We start from the raw sequence: 21,283 nt of genomic DNA on the forward strand, positions 1-21,283 counted from the left end.
GCCTGGCTTGCTCTCCTGGGCCACAGCCAGTCAATTAAGTGTCTGGTGAGTACCCGCAGTGTTCTGGAAACTTTCTGAAATAAAGCCCCAGCGCCTTCAACTGTTGAGTCAAATAGGAGCGGTTTAGGAGTCCAGTTTAAATAAGAGATTTGGTGTCATCTATTTTGTGTATCCGTTATTGATTATATACATTGGTTTGGGACCTGTTACTTGGGAGTGGTACCCCCTTTCTTTCTCCTTCGATCTGCCTTCCTCTTTAATACCGTACCTTCATTCTTTAGGGCCCCCACAGGGCATAATATTACGTTGCAGCTTAGCATGGCGACCTCCGGAGAAGGCAGTAACCCTGGTGGCAGAGCGACACCCTGGCCCCTGGCGCAGCTGCAGGAGCTCGAGCCGCGGGTGGCCCGCCGACGCCTGTCCCAGGCCCGCCACCGAGCCACCCTGGCAGGGCTGTTCAGCAACCTCAGGAGAACCGTCTACTCCCATTCCGATCTCACAGCCTCCAAGGTATGGGGACCTGGTGTGGTAGGAACAGTCTGCACACGTGGAAGGACTTCGGGGCCAGGAGGAGCGGGGACCGGCCTGGAGCTCCCACTCCCACCGCCCCCACCCCGAGGGGCTGCCGCCCGGGTGGGGTCAGAGATCCGCTGTGGGCATCTCCCGTGCGCTGTTTGTGGCCACACGTGGGTAAAGCGTGAGCTGGGCCTTCCCCACCTGCAGACACACCTGGCACCAGAAAGGAAATAACAGGGACCGGTCAGCTGGGGGCTCCTCTGCCTAGCCCTCCAGTGGACAGGGGTGAGCCTCTAGCAGCTGCTTCCGGACACTGTGTCTCCACCCCAAACACACATGCACACACACACACACACGTGCAACTTGGTTTTGTGCACCAGCCAGGTCTTTTCCCTAGGCAGCAGAGCTCTCCAGGTAAGCATTTGTCTTTTCCTGCTCCTGATTCGTGCCTCTGGCAGAGCACGGAGGAAGGTGCAGGTGGTTTGGGGTGATGCGGGAAGGCATGGAGCTCCTATTACTGGAGGAGCATTATAGGAGGTCTCCAGTAGGGGAGGGGGCCCTGAGAGCTTCCCGTTCCCCACCCTCTCCTAACAGAGGAGGGACTGGAGGCAGGACCAAGAGGAGGGCCTCCGTTCCCAGCTCCAGACCTGGCAGAGACCAGCCCGTGGCCCTGTGACTGTTTCTAGCCGGCGGGTTTTCCCTCTGGGGCTGGTGCTTTCAGTGAAGCGACACTTAAGGACAGGGACCATTTGCTGGGCCTGCGCTCCCAGCCTCCTGCTGACGGAGCTAACACAGGATTCTCATAGAGGCCCGCAGAATTGCTCCTTGGCAGGCACCGAGCCAGGGCCTCTGTGAATGGGTCTTAATTGAGCGGCGCCCCCGAGCACCTTGGTGCAAGGCGCCAAGTAGGGCCGCGAGTGTTTTTTGCTGAAAGAATCCCACAGAGATCCCACCTGCTCTTGTAGAAGGGTGTGGAAGGTGAGAGGTGTGGGGAGGGCTCTTCTTCCTCCCTCTGCTGAGCCAGGCTCAGGGGCTCAGGGCCAAGAGCCTGTCCAGCATCACTCTGCGCCATGTCCCCTGGATGAACAAGAATAGGCTGCCTGTTCCCAGGGGTACATGGGAAAACCCCAAAGTCCGTGTCACTGGCCAGTGAAGAAGTGCACGCAGACTGGGGAGGGGGGTAACCCGAGGAAGACCATGTGTTCAGGGCCCCAAAGGAAGGAATGGAAGTAAAAGTAGAGGAAAACTCACTTGCACCCCCTATAGTTTGTACCTCACGACGTGGCGGCTGAGAGCCTGGAGGACTGACCTCTGCCCACGGGGGACACTTTCCTGGCCAGGCTTCAGTCACCACTCTGTTCAACAGGGACGATAGTAATGGTGTCCTCAGGGGCCTGTGGTGGCGTCTCACAAGGTGGCTGCGTGGAAAGATATGGTGCATCAGAGTGGTTTAAGTGTTAGCACCACTTCCCAGCGTGTTCGTTCATTTAGCCCCTGCAGTTCCATTCAGATCACCCCATTTTACGGATGAGGAAGCGGAGGGGTCAGGAAGTCAAACCGTTTGCCTGGGAAACAGTGTGTGGTCAAGGAGTTCTCTCTGTTCTCCTCCTGTCTCTGTCCTGCTGGAGGGACCACCCTGAATTTTGCATTCATAATATCCGTGAAGGCAGGATCTGATCTACAGGAGTCAAGGTGTAAGCAGGTTCTGTCAGTTTCCTGGTATCTGTCAGATACCAGGTACTGGGTGGCTTGATACAACAGAAAATTATTGTGGTGGACGTCTGGAGGCTCCAAGTCCAAAATCAAGGTGTCCACAGGGCCATGCTCCCTCTGAAGGCTCTAGGCGAGAAGCAACCCCCCCCCGCCCCGCCGCCACCATCCAGCTTCTGGCGTTTGCTGGCAATTCCTCAGTGTTCCTTGGCTTAGAGATGCCTCCCTCTGGTCACATCGCTGTCTTCTCCCTATGTCTTCACCTCATTCTCCCTCTGTGCGTGTTTGTCTCTTCATCCGAGTGTCCCCATTTAATAAGGACACCAGTCATACTGGATTAGGGCCCACTGTAATGACCTCATTTTAACGTGATGACCTCTATGAAGGACCTATTTCCAAACAAGGTCACATTCACAGGTTCTGGGGGTTAGAACGTCAACATAATCTTTTTCAGGGAGATGTAATTCAACCCAGAACTAAGGTCCTCGTGAGCCTGCCAAAAACATTCCAGAAACAGAATTTCAGTAAATTGCACCTGGTTTCCATGGCTCTGTAGGTTGGCCCACGAAGACTGCAAGTGAGCATGGGGTGTCCCTGCTGAGCCAACACAGCGGCTCACTCTGGACCAGAGGGCCAGGATGATCTCACCTCATCCCAATTAAGACCAAGCCTGACGTTCTGGAAACCAGTTGGCCCTGGTGTCCGAATAGGAAAAGGAGTCCTTGCTAGCCCAACAGTACAATCGTGAGCCCCGGGCCTGGGGGCAGCAGATCTTCTGGGACATCAGGCGGACCCTACTCTACAAAGAGTGTTCGAGATCTTGCAGTCCACTGCATTCTCGGGTCACTGTCTTTTGGGCCGGCAGAGTGTGGTGCTTCTCGCTCCCCTCAAGCCTCCTTGGCGTGCACCAGCGTCGGTGGGATGTTGGAATGGCGCCGGGGCTGTCCACCCTTGGCTGCCGCTTTGACATCGTCTACCTCTGCCCACCCTGGGCTCTGGCCACACCTGGCTTCGACAGTTCCCTGGGGCGGCCCCCAGCCCCCCCTCTCTGCCCCTGCCCCTGCCCCAAGTTCCGCCTTTGAGACGGTGCTCAGCGTGGCCCGCTCACTCGGCTGCCCTGCTCTGAGTCTTCCTGACGCCTCCAGCTGGAATCAGCCCCTCCTCCCATGTGTTTCCACGGCCCTTCACTTCTACTCCCTTCAGTGCTTACTGAGTTCTAGCTTGTGTTATGAGTAGGGGTTTCCCTGCTCATCTTGTCTTTCCTGCTGGAAAGCCCGGCTGTCTTATTTACTCCGTGTCCCCGGGGCTTCACACACAGCTTTGCCTGTTAATACGTGCCTGATGAACGTATGTAACTCCGGACAGGTATGGGTGGTCAGCATGATAAACAACAGTTGGCATTTCCTGTGTTGGAATAATCACGCAGTTACCATTTGACTTTAGGAACATTACATACGGGAGAGGGAGGGAGGGAGAAAAGCTTGCGATTTAGTTCTGCAGCAACAGGACATTCAGAGTTCACGTGGACAGAGCATGTGAGCAGCTTTTGGATCAACCAGAGTGTCTGCATTTAGCAAATAAAAACTACCGTTAGCACAGCTCACTGGTATTAGCCAGCCAGTTGCTCACTCTGACAACCGAGCAGAAGTTAGCCCTGGATCTTGGTGCCAGCCGGGGGCTGCTCTTCACTCACTGTTCATTCCACCTTCAAGGAGCATATATACTTGGTTTGCCCTTTCAGTAGTTTGCTGAACACGGCTTGTTTCTAAATAGTTGAGTATCTCTGCGAGAACCATTTCCAGAGTACAAATTAAACTTCATGCCTTCTGCGCATCAGAACAAACTCCATCCCTCCCCGCCCCTTTTTGTTGACAATGTCAAGGAGTGTCTTTGCCTCTGAGGGGAGCATGGCTTCAGACCGGGGAATGGACACCTGTGTCCACAAAACCACAGTGTGTGCGGTAGAAGGCGGGCTTTTCAGCATTGTCTGTCTCTGTCTTCAGTGGCAGGTTTTGAATAAGGCGAAGAACCACATTCAGGAGCTGGAACAAACCTTGGATAATCTGCTGAAGCTGAAAGGTTAGACCCCCCCCATCCGCCACCCACATCTCCTTCCCACGGAAAGACTGGTTGGTGTTTCCATCGAAAACAGAGAGACTGGGCTAAGCCAAGTGAACAAATACGTATCGCATGCCTACCGTGTGCCGGGCACTGTGCTTGGGCCAGGGGTACAAGGAGATTCATGCCCCTGCACTCGGCGAGCTTACAGCCTGGCAGGACAGACAGACGTCATCAGGTACCTGATCCCATCTTGAGAGACCAGAGAGGACGCAGACCGGTGCTTGTCATGCTCAGAAGCAAAGGCAAAGCTTGGCTCCCTTTCTTGGCACTCAGGTTGGGAGCGGTGGCTGCCTGGGAATGTGGGTTTCATAAGCTGGTGGAAACTGAACTCTGCAAGGGGTATTTTGGTGTCTTGATTGAAAAGGGCCGAGACAAGAAGCTCGTCACATCTAGAAGGAGAGGGGAAACTGGACCCTTGAGTCCGTAACACCGAATCTGGGCAGGCTCAGGGACCACTCAGGGTCTGCCTGGATTGGAAGGGCAGGAGAGACTTGACAAAGGCTGGACTTCCCCCTTTGTGATCCTTGCCTTTGCTTCCCCAACAGAGTCCTTCAACCTGGAGGATGGGAATGCAAACAGCTTAGAGGAGGTCAAGGCAGAATATGCTAGCAAGTACTCCGGAAATCCCAGGTAAGACCCCAAGCACCACCTCGCAATCAGCAAGGAGGGACGGTCTCATCCCTAAGCGATTAGCCGCTCATCCCAACCCCAGTCATCGCATAAGCCATCCTTTCCTTACCAATTTAAGATAACACGCTTCATCCCATACTAAAATCCTATCACTACTTCTATTGTGTGCCCACATGAGAATGGCTAAATTTCTTTTAAAATCATAATAATTAGGATTTTTCACTAGCACTATTTTAAACCCGCAGCAATTAAAAAGTGTGGCACCAGCTCAGGAACAGATTATATTTTATAATTATATGTTAATTAATTAAATTATGAGCGAAATGGCGTGCCGTTGTTCAAGAGCATTTGTATTTCCCTTCCTGGGAACTTCTTGTGACTATTTTTTTGCCCATTTTCCTATTGGGTTCGTGGTCTTTTTCTTACAGAGTTATAGAAGCCCTCTACGTATACCGAGAAATTAGCTCTCTTTTAGAACATGACTTGCAAATAATTACCCCTTGGTCATTTGTTTTATTATTTTGCTTTTGATCTTTTTGTTTTTGTTGTTGTTGTTGTTTTGGCCATGCAAAAAATGAAGTCTAATCTGCCGATCTGGCCTCATGACTTAGGTTTGGGAGAATACTCAGAAAGGCTTCCTCTGCTCTGAAATTAAAAAAAAAAAAAATTAAAAAAAAGAATTCTCCTCTCCTATGTTTTCTTCTGGTGCACTTGTATTTTAACTCAACATGGTATCTCCTTGGGGATCATTCCAATCAGGATGAAGAGATTCTGGGTACAAATCCTGGTTTTCCAAATTGTGTCATGTTGTTCCACTCCCTCTTTTTTTTAAGATTTATTTATTTATTTGAGACAGAGAGAGAGAGCATGTGCGGGAGGGACAGAGGAAGAGAGAGAGAGAGAATCTGAAACAGACTCTGCACATGGAGTGACATGGGGCTCGAACTCACGACCCTGAGATCACGACCTGAGCCAAAATCAAGAGTCAGGCACTTAACCGACTGCACCACCGACGCGCCCCTGTTCTACTGTTAAAACTGCCTTTTGAAGAGAATTTAAAAATTTTGACGGAAGCCTAACTTATCCACTTTTTCTTTTTCAGACTGAGCTTTTGGGTTAAACCTAAGTATGTTTTGGGGTACTATTGTAAGTGGTACATTTTAAAATTTCAATTTCCTGTTGTTCATCACTAATATATGGAAATACTATCGGTTCTCCTTTATTGACCTTGTATCCGGCAACCTTGCTAAACACCCTTCTTAATTCTAGTCCCATATTTGTGTGTGACTTCTTCCTTTCCAATCTGTTTATCTTTTATTTCTTTTGTTCACCTTATTGGACTGGCTAGGATCTCAAGTACGATTTTGGATAGAAGTGGTAAGAGTGAACATCCTTGTCTTGATCCTGACCTAGGCAGAGAGACATCCAGTCTTTTACTGTCAGGTATGATGTTAGCTGTAGGTTTTTTGTAGATGCCCTTTATCAGGTTGAGGAGGTTTCCTCCTATTCCTAGTTTGCTGAGAGTTTTTGTCAGGAATGGATATTGCCTTTTGCCAAGTGCTTTTCTGTGTCTGTTGAGGTGATCGTATGGTTTTTCTTCTTCAGTCTGTTGCTATGTTGAGTTCCACTGATTGATGTTCAAAGTTTGAACCAGCCATCTTGCATTCCTAGAATAAACTCCACTTGGTTGTGATGTGTGTGTGTCTAGACACACACACACACACACACACACACACACACACGCCCCAACACTAACATTGCCTTCAGAATCTCAGTGTCAACGTTCATGAGGATTCAAGAGTTCAAGTTTGTGGTTGTCTTGTTTCTGTTTTCTTACTAGCCTGGTCTCAAATAAGGTTCTTCAGAAAATCTCTGCCACCTGGTGCCCAATCGAGGCAGTCGAGAAGGATGCTGAGGGGGAGGAAGAGGAGGAAGAAGAGGAGGAAGACCAAGAAGAGGAGGAAGAGGAAGAGGAGGAGGAGGAAGAGAAAAAAGTGGAGCTCTTACACTCCCCAGTCACCTTGTTGCCAGACCTCATGGAATTTGAACGGTGTGAATAGCTGCGAGGGGTGGCTTTATGCATAGCCTGTGGGGAAGGGGACAGAGGCTCTGTGACATGCGGCATCCTCAGTGCACTCTCAGACCAGGCCCCGAATCAAGGAAGCTCCAGAATTTCCATATTGGCGGGGTTTGGGATGGGGTTGGCAGAGGGGCTAGAGAAATAATCTCGAAGCTACATTGCACAGCACATACACTGGGCTTCCTTAGAGCAGGTATTTTTTTGGAGTTGACTTTGTGAGGGCTGTCGATGGGGGTTACGAGGACCAAACACCCCCATACACACACACACACACACACACACACTCCCTACCGTATTACTGGTCTCATAGTAAGAAACACAGTGAGTGACTGGTTCAGACTCCCACTGCCACTCACGGTCCCTCCACAGACTCAAGACCCATGGCGGCCACATTGGCCTCTGGAGGTATTGGCCCAGTAGAAGGGGGCTCGTTCCACAGCTGAGCCTGAATTTCAGGCCCCGAATTAAAACAAGCATCATATCATGTCTGCCCATTCACAGGGCTTGGAATTTTAAGCAGTTTTCCCATGGGCTGAGAGCTGAGCAGGCCACACTCCTAGTTCTCTCTTCTGTCAGGCAGAGAGCTCCATGGGGACTCTGGGGAAGGACCCGGACACTAGATCTATGTCACCCATGACACCACTGCTCTCCAAGTGTCAGGGGCGTGCAGACTAGGAAGGCGAAGCCCCTGGTGAACCGCAGAGCTGTGGCAAGGCTCAGGCGCTGTGGGCCACACCCCGCCAACGGAATCCTGAGGAGATGGCTTGGGGAGGGGCCTTCGGCCACTGGCTTCAGGTCTGGGAGATGACGCTCTTTCTGTTCCAGGTATCTCAACTTTTACAAGCAGACGATGGACCTTCTGATTGGGAACGGGATTGTCTCCTCACAGGAGGTGACGCTCCCCATCGTCTCTGCCGCCATCTCCCACCTATGGCAGAACCTCTCTGAGGAGAGGAAGACCAGTCTCCTGCAGGCCTGGGCACAGAGGCCCAGCGGCCTCCAGGGCCTTGCTGGTGCCTGCCAGGAGCCGGCCTGTGCCGACGGCAGCCTGAAGGACAGCGGGGTTGACAGCCAAGGAGCCAGCTGCTCGCTCGTCTCCACCCCAGAGGAGGTGAGCAGACCCTCTCTGGGTCAGGTGGAGGGGGGTGCAGGAAAGACTGTGTTACCTTTGGCCTGGAGGCACCAGGGATCCACTTGGGGTCATTTACCACATTTGAGGTAACGGTTAGATTCTGACTCCCATGGTGGGTTTCTGATTCATCCGATGGAAGCTCTACAACCACAGATTGGCATTTCTTTTTCTCTGGCTTCCGGACCTTTCCATGGGGATTACCAAAGAGAAGGCTTAGAATGCTGGGATTATTTTGACTGCAAGTTACTTGCTCATTAAACTATGCAGAAATGTACTTCTCACAGCCAAGGGCGGTCCCAAGTTCAGGAGGGCTTCCCGCTAGTCTCAGTGACATCACCATGGACTTGGTTCTTCCCCTCTCCCTGCTCTGCCTCATCGTAAAGCTGGCTTCTCACCTTGTCTCCCCTCCCTCCCTTCCCTATCCCGTGTGACTGGGGAATAGCAGCTGGGAGCAACCGAGCTGTCATCCCTCCTCCTCTACATTGGGTTAGAGAGAGAAAGATTCCTGGGGCTCGTTTTTAAGGGTCATGGAAGAACTTTTCCAGAAATTTCTGCCATACCTCTCCTGCCCTCTCATTGGCCAGAATTGGCCAGATGACTGAGCCAATGACTGACATCACTGAGATAATATTATGTGGGGACCAGTCAGGCCCAATCCCCCAGAGGAAGTCAGTCCCCACCCCAAAGAGCACTGCTGCCCTTCAGTGAAGAGAGAGGAATGCACGTGGAGAGGCAACCGCACCTTCACTATAAATGCCCCTCTCAGAGTTCATGCTGTTGGAAGCCATGGTCAGCAATGCAGTGTGTCTGGTGGCGTGAGTGGTCACTCAGTGCTGAGATCGGAGTGGGCCCTTCAGCTGCACTTCCAGAATTAGAACGGCCTCCGGACGGAGCCTGCGGCTACCACATAGGCCGCGTCTGACCTGCTTCTCCAGCCTGGGGGCAGGCAGTTCCTTCCTCTCTGTGCCTGTCCTGTGCTCTGCAGGACATTTAGCATCCACGGCCTCCACCAGGTGAATGCCACCCCTCCGCTTTGCCCTAACTGTCCAAACACCCCTTCGCGGGTGGTCCATTTCAGGAGATGTCCTGTAACTCTCTGGGGAGCCTTAGAGCCAGACAGCTTCCTAGTGCCTGTGACCCCGGGGAACAGCCCAGGAATGCCCCATCCTTCCAGAAGCTTCCCAGACCTCAGGGCCCCGGGCCTGGAGAACAATAGAATGCCAGTCACCCAGTCCAGTGCTGCCAGTGGACAGATGAGGCCTAACGAGTGGGGTGACTTGTCCAGGAGGCCCAGCTTCTGGATCCCCTTCATCACGGAATTTCTCAAATCTTTCTGCCCTTTGGTCACGTGTTTATGGTCAACCTTCACAATATCCCCTCATCCTTCTCAAGTAGACTTTGGTAAAGAGGCGGGTACCTAATACTTCGGACCCACTGAATCAGATTTCCTGAAGGGTGGGGGGTGGCTTTTTTTTTTTTAAGATTTTATTTATTTGAGAGAAAGAAAGAATGAGAACAAGTGGGGGAGGGGCAGAGGGAGAAGCAAACTCCCCACCGAGCAAGGAGCCCGACGAGGGGCTCGATCCCAGGACCCTGGGATCGTGACCTGAGCCAAAGGCAGTCGCTTAACTGACTGAGCCACCCAGGCGCCCCTGAACCTGCATCTTTAGCAAGCATCCCGGGTGAGTGGTGCACGAGGGCATTACTGGAAGGAACTCCCAGTGCAGAAAAGCAACAATCAGCTCCGCCCATAACTGCTCCCCTCCCCCAACAGTCACTCTTTGGACTTTGGCTTCTCATCTGTTTGTCCACTAATGCTTGGTCCCCAGGAGAGGATGTGAGTTCTCCTCCGTAATGGTCCAAGCAGGGCCAGGAAACCAATAGCTGAGGACCTCATACCCACGGCACGTGTCAGCCGGCCTGGATGTCCTTTAGCCCCGAAGTGCCTGGCCCTGGAGGCTCACACAAAGAAAGCAAAAGGAAAACATCTGCCAAATGTGCGGGCAAGTCTGTCCAACTGTAACCTGACTGTATGTTTATGTGTGCATTTGCAGCACGAACCCTTCCTCAAGAAAGAGCAGACCCAAGCCAGAATCTCATGTCCCCAAATCATGGAAGCAGCTTCTCTTACCTTTTTCAGAAAGGGTGAAGGGCTCACATTCTCCTGCTGTTGAGGGAAGCTGGCAGCACAGTCCCTCGGCTGTGCCTAGACCAGGGCTCTGCCGTACCACCATCCCCAGGTTTGGGCCAACCCAGGGCTGGGTGACAAGGTAGGCAGGACAGACAACAGTTCTGCCCAGGGCAGGGAGAGAGAGACAGCTACTTCTACTCTGGCTTCTAGATCAGTTGCAGTGAGACCTCTATAGCTCCTGGTCCATCTGGAGAGGTTCTGCTGCAGAAGGATTGTGTCTGGGGCTGGCCCCTGCGTGTAGGGTAAGGTGTGCTGGGAGGCTCTGAGAAGCATGGCCCCGTAAGTGTGCTGGGCGCTCCAGAATGGCCACGGAGCCTGGCAGTGCCCCTCCCAGGCTAGTGGCGAGAGGGCTGTGCACAGGTGAGGACAGTGTGTGGCCCAGAACTTCAGTGGGCTGATTGGCCAAAGGCAGGAATTTAGGGCCCCGGACCCAGCCTCAGACCTGCTAGGGAAGAACACACAGTGGATGGATGGGCTTCTGAGCTAGTCCTTTCAGTGGCGTCTTTTCAGATCCTCTTCGAGATGAGCGAAGGGATATTAAAAAGGACACCATAAAATGTCCAGAAGATCAGAAGAAGGGCCATCCACATGGCCAGAGTCCCGGGGATTCAGTTCAGGGGAGGCAAATTGTAAGAAGACAAGAAGGACAGACATAAGACCTCCAGAGAAAGAGCAGTGTGTCCCAGGTAAGGGGACAGGAGAGACCCTGCAGAACCTGCCAGAACCCCCAACTCGGGGCCACAGAGCTCCCTCTCCTCTTCTCAGGGTGGCTGTGCTTATAAATGGGGTGTCAGACGCAGTAAGACATGCCCAGTGAAAATTTTAATATAAGAACATCCCATGCAATATTTGGGCCATTCTTATGCTAAAAAATGATTCATTCTTTATCTAAAAATTCAAATTTAACTAAGCATCCTGCATCTTTATTTGCTAAATCTTGCATTCCTAACTGTACCTCACATTCCTGTGGAATATTTAATAGTCTTCAAGAATTAAAGAAAAGCAGGACTGAAAACCATCTAAGTAAGATTGCAAAATTGGAAATATAGGATATAATATGCCTGAGGAAATGACCGGAGGGAAATAGGTCAATATGTCAGCCATGGACCTCTCTGGCTGGGATTGTTTCTCAGTGATTTTATCTGTTTCTATTTTCCAAAATTTCCACAATAAACATGCATACGTCTCTTTTATAAAGCAGGTAATAGTCAATAATAGCTAACAAATTGGAGGCATTATTATGTGCTGGGTGTTTCACATACGTCATCTATTTAACTCATGCAACGTCCCTATGGGTAGGCACTGTTGTGATTCCCTTTCTATAGGAGGATTCCAGAAACAAGGTCACTTGCCCAAGGTCACGCAGCTGAGTGAGTGGCAGGACTGGGAGTCGGCTCTCCTGCAGCCTAACCCCAAAACTACCCCCCTCCTATCCTGCTGCCTGGCATGAAGCTGCTAGCTTGCGGATCCTGGGCACGAATAGCCTCCGCTCCTTGGGAGGTGTACATGAGCCCTCTTCCGGTGTACACGGAAGCCTGGCTCTGGCTGTTGCATCTCATGCCTGAGCTCCCGCCTTCTAGAAAAAGGAGATTTAGGGGCGCCTGGGCGGCTCAGTCGGTTAAGCAACCCACTCTAGATTTTGGCTCAGGTCATGATCTCATGGTGATGAGATGGAGCCCTGCGTTGGGCTCCTCACTGGGCGTGGAGGCTGCTTGGGATTCTCTCTCTCTCTCTCCCTCTCCCAAGCCCTCCCCCCCACCCTCCACCCACCCCCGGCCCTGCTCTCAAGCGCACTCTCACTCTCTCTAAAAAAAAAAAGAGAGAGAGAGAGACGACCACATTCCCCGGTGTTTCCCCATGCCTTGTAATCCCTTGTAACCACCTCTGGGGTGGTGGTTTGTTCTGGGCGGACAAGAGCTTACTAGGCACTGCCTGAGAAGGTCACAGGCAGAGAACCTGCCGGTGGGCCCCAGCTGTCACCCACCTTTTGGGAACGAGGGTTCAAGAGAGAGCCTTCCTACTCCTGTCTGCCAGCCGCCCAGGGCAAGCGTCGGACTGTAGTTCTCTCTGACGCACCATGTTCTGTGCCTTCCTTCAGATACTCTTCGAAGATGCCTTCGATGTGGCCAGTTTCCTGGACAAAAGTGAGGTTCCCAGTACATCCAGCTCTAGGTGAGGAAGGGGGTATGACATAGTGAGTGTGTGTGTGCCCCTGCTGGGATGTTTAGGAGTCGCTCCCCTGCAGCCCCACTGAGGGGTGCATAATTCCGTGGAAGTTCTTAGAGATCCACTTTTGTCTGTGGTTCAAAGTGGGCTGGTCCCAGGATTGTGCTGCTGCTCTAGGGAGGACACGGTCTGGGGCTTCTTCTGCGTAGAGGACTCTCCCATCCTGGCCCAGGACGGAGATGTGGCAGGTTATGGGCTGCACGTTGTCCACACTGCATCGTCTTCCCAGAGTGAGGGGGCCGTGGACAGGTTGCCACAGGGACCTGTCTGTCCCTGGTCTGAGAGGTGGGCGGGGGCTCGGGGGCATCGAGAACCTGGGCCAACACGTCACCGGGCCTGTGCCCTGGGCTGAGGGGGTCTGAGCCATGCAGGGGAGAAGCTGCTTTGCACGGGGCTGCTGGAGACGGGTGTGGAAAGGGAGGAGGGGATGGCTGACGCCGTGAAGGGAGATGACACAAAGCAGGATCTGGGGAGATGGCAAGACAAGCAGCTTGAAAAAATCTGTAGCACGGGGCCATTTTCGCAAAGAGAGCTAGTTTGGGACTGAGATTGTCCCTTGCTACTTTGAAAAGCTGTGGTCTTAGAGCCTACAGGCACAGGCCGTTAAGAAAGCTAAAAAGGCGGCCAGAACATTTCGTTTTCCTGCCTTGGGAGCGAGGGGACGTTCCTGTCCTCATTTCCAACGACTATCCCCACTCTCCCCCGAGGCCACACGACCCCTGGTCACCTGGGGGAGTCACCGGACATCAACCTGTCTCCCCCTCAGCGACCTGCTCCACCCAGCCTCAACAGACTCGTCCAAACCCTCCAAAGCGATTTTATGCTTTGGGGACTCCAGCTCCTGTCAGCCGTGTGTGGAGTCTGGTTTTGCTGAAATGGGCTGGAGGCGAACTTTCCTATTTCTGAGCCAGGCTCGAGCTGTGAGGAGAAGTTTGGTAAGAAGTTGCCAGAGCATACTTGCCAAGCAGGATCTGGAACTCCTTACCCTGCTGATGGAACACGAAAACAACCTATTAGAAAATGTTCTCTGCCGTCCCTGGAGAAGGGAGGGATTGCTGTCAGAGGGTTCCTGTGCGGCTTGTGGGACCTGCTTCCGAGAGGACATGAGGTCAACACGCAGGCTCTCCGGGCACCACTTCAGGCTCCTGACGTCATGGGGCTGCTCCCCTGGTCCCAGGAAGGCAGGGGGAAGGAGTCTGCCACACAGGCCGCCTCCCTGAACCGGGGTCTGTCCCCCTGTGGAGGGGGGGCATCTCGGGGGGACTGAGCTCAAGCGTGGCCGGGGCCCCCTGAGCTCCCCAGGCAGCCACGGGGGACCAGGACCGCGGGGCACGGCTCTCTGAGGGAGACTCGGAAGGAGAGAGGCCGTTTTGCTCCTTCTTCCAGAGGCCACAGCTCAGAACACTAAATTAGGGCGGGAGAACCAGTCTCCCTAGAGTCTCCCTTTTCCCGTTGGTTCCACCCGCGACACGGAAGCTGAGGCAACACAAACCTTCCAAAGGGCCTCAAGCCTGTCTGTGAATGAATTCAGTGGGGTGTTTACAAGTGCCTGGTTCGCCCTGTAACCCAGGTATTTTAGGGGGTGCAAGCAGAGGCCAAAGAGGAGGGTTCTAAATAGTTGCTGTGTCTTCCCCTTTCTGTTGTCAGTTCGGTGTTCACCGGCGGCAACCCAGAATATCCAGAGGAGAAGTTTCAGCTCTATATGCAGATCATCGATTTTTTTAAAGGCCTTTGCTGTGTTAACCCTCAGTTAAAACAGGTAGGACGGAGCGGAGTGCAAAGAGACCCCCGCTCACCTCCCTTAGGATGGTGGGAAGGACTCTTGAGCCCCGCCCCCGCCCCCAGCTGGACCTCACTCACATCACACCACAGGGGGCCACTGAAGGCGGATGTCCCTTCATTCTCTCAGCCTGTTCCATTGATGGTGGGCATCAGCCTGATACATCCTGGGGGATGGAAGACGTCCAGGGAAACGGAGGGAAGAGACACACAGATGGTCTCCAGGGCAGGCCTGAGACGGGGAGCCCCGTGAAGTGGCGACCAGATCCCGGGGGCTTGACTCTTTGCAGGCATTTGTAAATGTTGTGTGACTCCTTTCCAAGAGACTGAGCTGTTCTGCCGTCTTCTGAGACCCTGGGCTAATATTTGCCATCAGCGTTTGTAATTTCTACTTCCCAAAAGCTGGCTGTGTCTTGATTAGAAGGGACATTCCAGAAACTTCCATGAGGAAAGGGGAGTTATGCCTGAGCCACCAAGGGGACAGGCCCTTTCACATTCATAGCCAAGGATTTTCTCTACTAATTCAGCAAAGATACAACTGTTTCTTTAAAAAGGTAAGCAATAATAATGACAACGTTTGTCTAAAAATAATTGGGGCAGCTTTCCAACAGGCCAAGGTATAATTTGGCCCCCTCCCCACGAATCCGTCATTTCCCTCTGCCAGGACCACTTTGAATCTCCACTTGGAGCCCAGGGCCCCCTCTCTGGCTGCTCTCCGCCTCCCATCATCCCCTCCTTGGCTGTCTGGTCCTTACCACTGTGTCCCTCTTTCTCTCAGACACAGGGAAGTCAGTCCACTTCCTTGAGGCCCGGGGAACAGAGTAACAGGATGGTCTTTGCTTTCCCTGCTTCCTTTCCCCACATATGGTAGAAAAGAAAGCTCAGGCAGGATTGGAGTATCCGTACAAAGCAGAGATGCTCGAACTTGAATCGTCTTGGGAACTAACTGGAAATGCAGATTCTTGATGCCCCAGCACCCAAGATTCTCATTCAGTGTTTCGAGGTGGGACCCCAAGAATCTGTATTTTGAATGAGCTGTCCAGTTGGCTGTCCAGGTTGGCTCCGGTGCACGAGGCCTCCAGCCTACGCTGCTCTAAAGAGGAAAATATCGTTCTCTTCCCCCCTCCCCTTCCCGTGAACTTCACGAGGTCGTTGGATGAAACTTTAATTAGCACCTGTAACAAATTACCGCAAACCTGGTGGCTTAACACAACAAAAATTGCTTCCCTCACAGTTCTGGAGGCTAAAGGCCAAATGTTGCCTCTGAGGGCTCGAGGGAAGGTCTTTCCTTCCCTCTTCCTAGCTCCAGGTGGCTCCTGGCAGTCCTCCGTATGCCTTGGCTCACTGCTGAATCCCTCCAACCTGTCTTCACAAGGCCTTCTGTGTGTCTCTCTAGCCCTCTCATCTTCTTATAAAGACACTGGTCATTTGGATGAAGGGCCCACCCTAAATCCAGGTGGAGCTCATCTTGTAGTCCTTAGCTAATTACACCTGCAAAGACCCTATTTCCAAAGAAGGTTCCAGGTGGTCATGAAGTGGGGTAGGAAGGATACTATTCAACATACCTCAGCACCCAATACCAGCAGGTACCTCTCACAGCCTGTTGCTTTCCCAAATCTGCAGCCTAAAAAGGTCTCGGACACCATTTTCAGGGGCTTAGGGAACTGGACCATTGTGAACAACATTCAGGCACTTGGTGCGACCGAGACTCGTGTGTGGTCCCTCCCGGGACCCTTGGCCTCCTGGTGCCCCCTGTGCTCCACTCCACCTTTTCTCAAGCTTTGCTCTGGTCTTCACCCTGAGGAAGGGGCCCATGTGATTTTCCCAGAGACCACCTGGTCCTCTCTCAGATACGCCGGCCCCCCACGCACCCCCCGCCTCCATCAGTAGAGCACAGTGAGTGAGGACGTTGTCCAGAGCTGGAGAGGCTTTGTCTGCAGAGTCTGCTCCCAACCTGGCTGTCACCCTGGGGACCGGGTCTCACATTCATGGGATGGTTGACTGGCTTTGGGGACGCTTCCCAGGGCCCAAGGGAACCAGCCCATGACAAACTACCATTTTTCTGCCAAGCTGGGGAAAGACAGGAAGAACCAAACCCAGGAACACACTGTTAGGGGAAGAGGTAATGGGGGTCAGAGAAGTCAGTGGGGGGTCATTATAAAGGGAATAAAATAACCTAGTGCTGCTTCTTAAGCAATTAGCTAATAGTTAACCCACGTATATAGTTTAAAACTTGAAGGTTACCAAAAGATATACAAAGAAAACTTAGTCTCTCTCCTACCAGTGTCCCTCGTTTATGCCCCATTCCCTTCCCCAAAGGCCATTACCATTACTGGTTTCTTGAACAGCCATCCAGAGATAATCTACAGATATTTATATATTCTTTCCAACACAAATGAGAGCCTACACTACATTATATTGTACTTGCTCTTTTTTTTTTTTTTTTTTTAAGATTTTACTTAGCACCAGCGGGAGAGGGAGAATCTCAGGCAGATTCCCCGCTGAGCGCAGAGCCTGAAGGGAGGTGGGGGCTCAATCCCACAACCCTGAGATCATGACCTGAGTCGAAACCACGAGTCGGACACAACCGACTGAGCCACCCACTTGCCCTCCTCTTTTCTTTTTAAATAGTATATCGCAAAGAGAACGACCTCATTCCTGTTATTTCAAACAGCTTCCTGGTATTCCCTTGGTGGGCGCACCGTGGTGTGATTCACCATTCTCCGTGGATGGGCATTTGGATAAAGCTTTGAGAGGTCTCCCCTCTGTCTTCTGAGATCCTGCAAATGCCCAGGATGGAAAAGAAGCCAGTTCTGTTGTGTCCAGGAAAACCCTCTCTGAAGATCATAGAGTGTGGAGTTGCATGAAATGGAAATGCCCACCCCCCCCCCCCCCCCAGCCCCATAGCCCTTACTTCCTGGCTGGAAGCTGGAGAAGAAGATGCAGCAAGAGATGGGGTAGACTCTGAGGGGCCGGGATTCCTTAAATACATGATCCTCTTGCACCCTGTGTTTTGCAGGACCCAGACCTCCCCATTGACGATGAGATGATAATGCTGAGGTGCATGGAGACCTTCGATGATGAAGATCTGTGATACGGAAGGGCTGGGACGGGAGGGGATGAATGAGGTGGGCAGTTTCCAAGCACTAATACCGGCAGCCAAGGCTGTACCTGCCTCCCCCTCCCGGGACAGTTCGGGGTGGCTGTCCCAGAGCATTTTGATGGTTTGAGTTTCTGATTATTATAAAGTCTTTACAAGTAGTGTGGCCCTGTGTCAGTCTTTCAGGGTCGTTTGGTATAAGTGGCTGGTTGTAGGTACACACCTGCCCCTCCTGTGTTCCTATTCGGGGGTCCTGGGTGCAGCCTGCCCGAAGCCCAGGCCACGGGCCTTTCGAGAAAGGACGGGCAGGATCTGTCCCCAGAGACGCCATGACACTAGGTACTTTCAGCACACCTTGGGTTCAGGGCAGAGTTCTGGTGGGTTCTAGAGAGTTCTGGAGGCCACTCACTAATCCTGCATGCTCTGGGAGCCCAAGAATGGTGCGGACCACACCCGTGCATAGGAACTATAGGACATCAGGGTAGAACCAGCTTCATCTGCTTCTTCCTGGCAATAGAGACTCCTAAGTGGAAATCAAGCCAGATTCCACCGTGTTCTGAGTGCTTTCTGGTGAGGCTTCTGGGCGTGCACATTGGATGTGACAGCAGATTCTATGTGCCAACGTGACCAGGCCACGGTACGCAGATATTTGGGCACACATTCTTCTCGATGTTTCTATGACGGTATTTTGAGATGAGATAAACATTTAAACCAGCAGACTTCGAGTAAATATGGAGTAATTACCCTCCATAATATGGGCCAGCCTCATCCCACCAAGACTGACCTCCCATGAGGAGGAGGGAAGTGCCTTCAGACAGGAACAGCAACGCTCCCCAGTCTGTCAGCCCACCCTGCCCACTGCGGACATTCCAGCTTCCACAACCACGCAAGCCCATTCCGTAACATCTCTCTCTCCCTACGTATGTGTGTGTACGCACACAGATATAGCGTGTGGGCGTGTGTGTGTGTGTGTGCGCACACGTGCCCACACGTCCTACATCCTAGTGACTCTGTTTCTCTGGAGAACCCTGACTAACCCACCGGGTGTGCAGAGAACGGGTTCCCTGGCTTTTTACAGTTTCCCATCATCATTCAGTGGCCCCCCTCCCCGGAAGGCCTCCCAAATCCTTCGGCTGTTCCATCTCCCGGGAAGAAACCGTGCAGGTTAGGTGTTAGGACCCAAGCACAGTCCGGCCTGCTCTCAGCCCCAGGGCTCACACCTCGCCTCACGTCCTGTCACCAGCCCACCCCCAGGGACTCCCACGGCGGATATGCAAGGACCGTAGCTTTTCATAAACAACCCAGAGGAGGGGCAGGCCGGGCCTTTATCCTCGGGGTTGCCCACACGTGTGCGGGGAAGGAAGGAAAGGGGAGCGCGCACGGCCCCAGCGCCCAGGCACTCAGTGCTCACGACCACCCCCAGCCAGTCCCCCCGGTCAAGAACAGGCCAGCATGTGGGACAGGAGAAAGTCTTACAGAGGTGCCCGCACCCAGCAGGTCCTCAAGGAATGAGTGCCGGCTCTAGCCAGCCCCCACGCACTCCCATTCAGTCCTCATTCCTGGAGCATTATGAGCCAGTGGGGCCCTGGTCAGCGTGGACCTCAGGGGAATGCTGTTCTTTCTCCCCACGGCCACATGCTAGGAGCCTCCCCGCCCCCACTCAGCCCCAACGGCCCTCTGCTCCCCTCTGCTCACTGGATATGGTGCAGCCCAGGATGGATGTGTTGCTTTAAAATCCCCTCCGACGGGGCTTGCCCTCCCGTTCTCCCGACCTAGGCCTCTTCCTACATCGGTCAGGTATCTTCCTGTGTCTTAACTGATGATATCTTCCCATATTAGCCAGGACTGTATCCGTCAGAGAAACAGACCCAAGAGGATAGGTGTGCGTATGGGTACTGGTGTAGGTATAGATTTAAGTATTAATGGTGGAGACTGCAAATCTGAAATTTGCAGGGCAGACCAGCCAGCTGGAAACTCGGGCAGGAGTTCGTGCGGCGGTCTTGTGGCCTATTAAAATAAGGAAACAAGGAGGCCATTAGGTGGAGTGGGTTCCAATCCCTTGACAGCCTATGTGAGCAAGCCAAAGCCTAAGCCAGAGTGCGTGCACGTGACTCCCAGAATGTGCGATTAAAGAACAATCCATCATAGACAGCCCGAGCCGGCCGCGGGCTGGAGCACCAGGAGCTCAGAGCGGGCGCTGGAGGAACAGAGGGTGCTCCTCACCTCTCCCGAAGAGCCAGCCCTGAGGGGCAGGCGCACGGAGGGGAGGACAAGAGGGGCTCGCCTATCAGCAAACAGCCCCGTCTCCGTCCCCGGCCGCACCCCAGGCCTCTTCCAACGCATCAAATTATGGCCGAGAACATGTGGACTGAGAGAGTCTCTGTGCGGACACTGGGTTACACTGGCTTACGCTGGAGATAGGAGACTGGTTTTCACTGGAGCCCAGTGGAAGGCTGTGGTGTTTAAGTCACTGTGTCAAAGCACCTTCGTCATGGTCTTAATCGAATACTCATTTGGCTGCCACCGCTGCAGGGTGCCCACCCATCCTCGCACGGGGAGATGAGCTCATGGGGTGGGCGGGGGGGGTGAAGAGCACTTTGGGGCAGGCGTGAGGACAGTTCTTCTCATAACTTGGTTTCCGTGGCACCCTTCGGGCGCTCTCCTGAGGGATCCTGGAAGAGGCAGGCGAACAGGCTCATTCCCCGCTCACCTTTCCCAGCTTCTAGCCTGGGCCAGAACGGGAGGTACTGGGTGCAGGGGGACGTGCAGGACTTGGTGCCAATCCCGCAGGGGAGGCGGTACACCTCCAATGCCTTCGTAGTCTCCTCAGACTCCTCTTGGATTTGATTCCACACCAGGAGGCCTCTCTCCTCCAGGCTTCCTAATGGGAGACAGCAAGCAGTCAGCACTGGGCACTGACCAGAGCACCCGCTGGGCTGGGGGAGCCTCTGGCGCCCCCGGCAGGCACTCGTGGGGTCCCCTCTCCGCGCCCTCCACCGGCCAACCGCACCTCCTCCTTCTCTGCCCATTCAGAGTCACAGCTCAGGGCGCTCCAGGGCATTCCCTGAGCTCCCACGGCTGGACGGTACAATCTTCTCTGAACACCATCCTTTCCTCATCTTCAAGGGGCGGGTCTTTCCGCGCTTTGTTTCTAGAATGCAGATGCACTTTAAACGTGGAGAGAACAAATGCGGAAAATAGAGTACCACGAAGCAGGTGCTATCCTAAAGGTCCTCTCAAGAGGCCGTGGGAGGTTCAAGAAGGGAGCATTGAAAGCCATCCATGAGGGCGGCCCTGCACTCTTCACTGCGACATCCTCAGCACCCAGGGACTCGGTTTGCTCCTCACCACACGTATTACCCTCTATTCTCATTGTCTGTTCTCTTGTCTTTCTCCCCTGTTAGCCTGTGGGTTTCTGGAAGGTGGAAGGCATGTCTTTCTGCTCTTTGTATTCTCAGTACATAGCACCTGGAACACAGCAAGTGTTCAATGGGTTTTTATGGAAAGAAAGAAAAGAAAGAGAGAAAGAGAAAGAAAGAAAGAAAGAAGAAAAAGAGAGAGAGAAAGAAGGGAGGGAGGGAGAGAAAGAAGGGAGGGAGAGAGAGAGAAAAAAAGGAAGGAAGGAAGGAAGAAAGAGAAAGAAAGAAGGGAGGGAGGGAGAGAGAGAGAGGAAGGAAGGAGGGAAGGAAGGAAGGAAGGAAGGAAGGAAGAAAGAAAGAAAGAAAGAAAGAAAGAAAGAAAGCAAGAAAGAAAGGAAGGAAGGAAGGAAGGAAGGAAGGAAGGAAGGAAGGAAGGAAG

General features: G+C 52.9%; 2 protein-coding genes across 2 annotated transcripts in view; one reads left to right on the plus strand and one right to left on the minus strand.

Moving 5' to 3' along the window:
- The first annotated feature begins 318 nt into the window (after positions 1-318).
- Positions 319-17,479, plus strand: STRA8 (stimulated by retinoic acid 8). The gene is made up of 8 exons (XM_044920160.1): positions 319-510; positions 4,230-4,305; positions 4,893-4,977; positions 6,818-7,027; positions 7,883-8,168; positions 12,479-12,552; positions 14,254-14,365; positions 17,405-17,479. Exons 1-8 carry the CDS (start codon positions 319-321, stop codon positions 17,477-17,479), a joined length of 1,110 nt encoding a protein of 369 aa, XP_044776095.1.
- A 2,630-nt stretch (positions 17,480-20,109) lies between these two features.
- LOC110582827 (solute carrier family 23 member 1-like) overlaps positions 20,110-21,283 on the minus strand; it is a 46,865-nt gene continuing 45,691 nt past the window's right edge. Inside the window, 1 exon segment of the mRNA XM_021692840.1 lies at positions 20,110-20,366. Coding sequence (XP_021548515.1) covers positions 20,110-20,366 — 257 coding nt within the window.

Source organism: Neomonachus schauinslandi, chromosome 12, assembly GCF_002201575.2.
Source record: "Neomonachus schauinslandi chromosome 12, ASM220157v2, whole genome shotgun sequence".
NCBI lineage: Eukaryota > Metazoa > Chordata > Mammalia > Carnivora > Phocidae > Neomonachus > Neomonachus schauinslandi.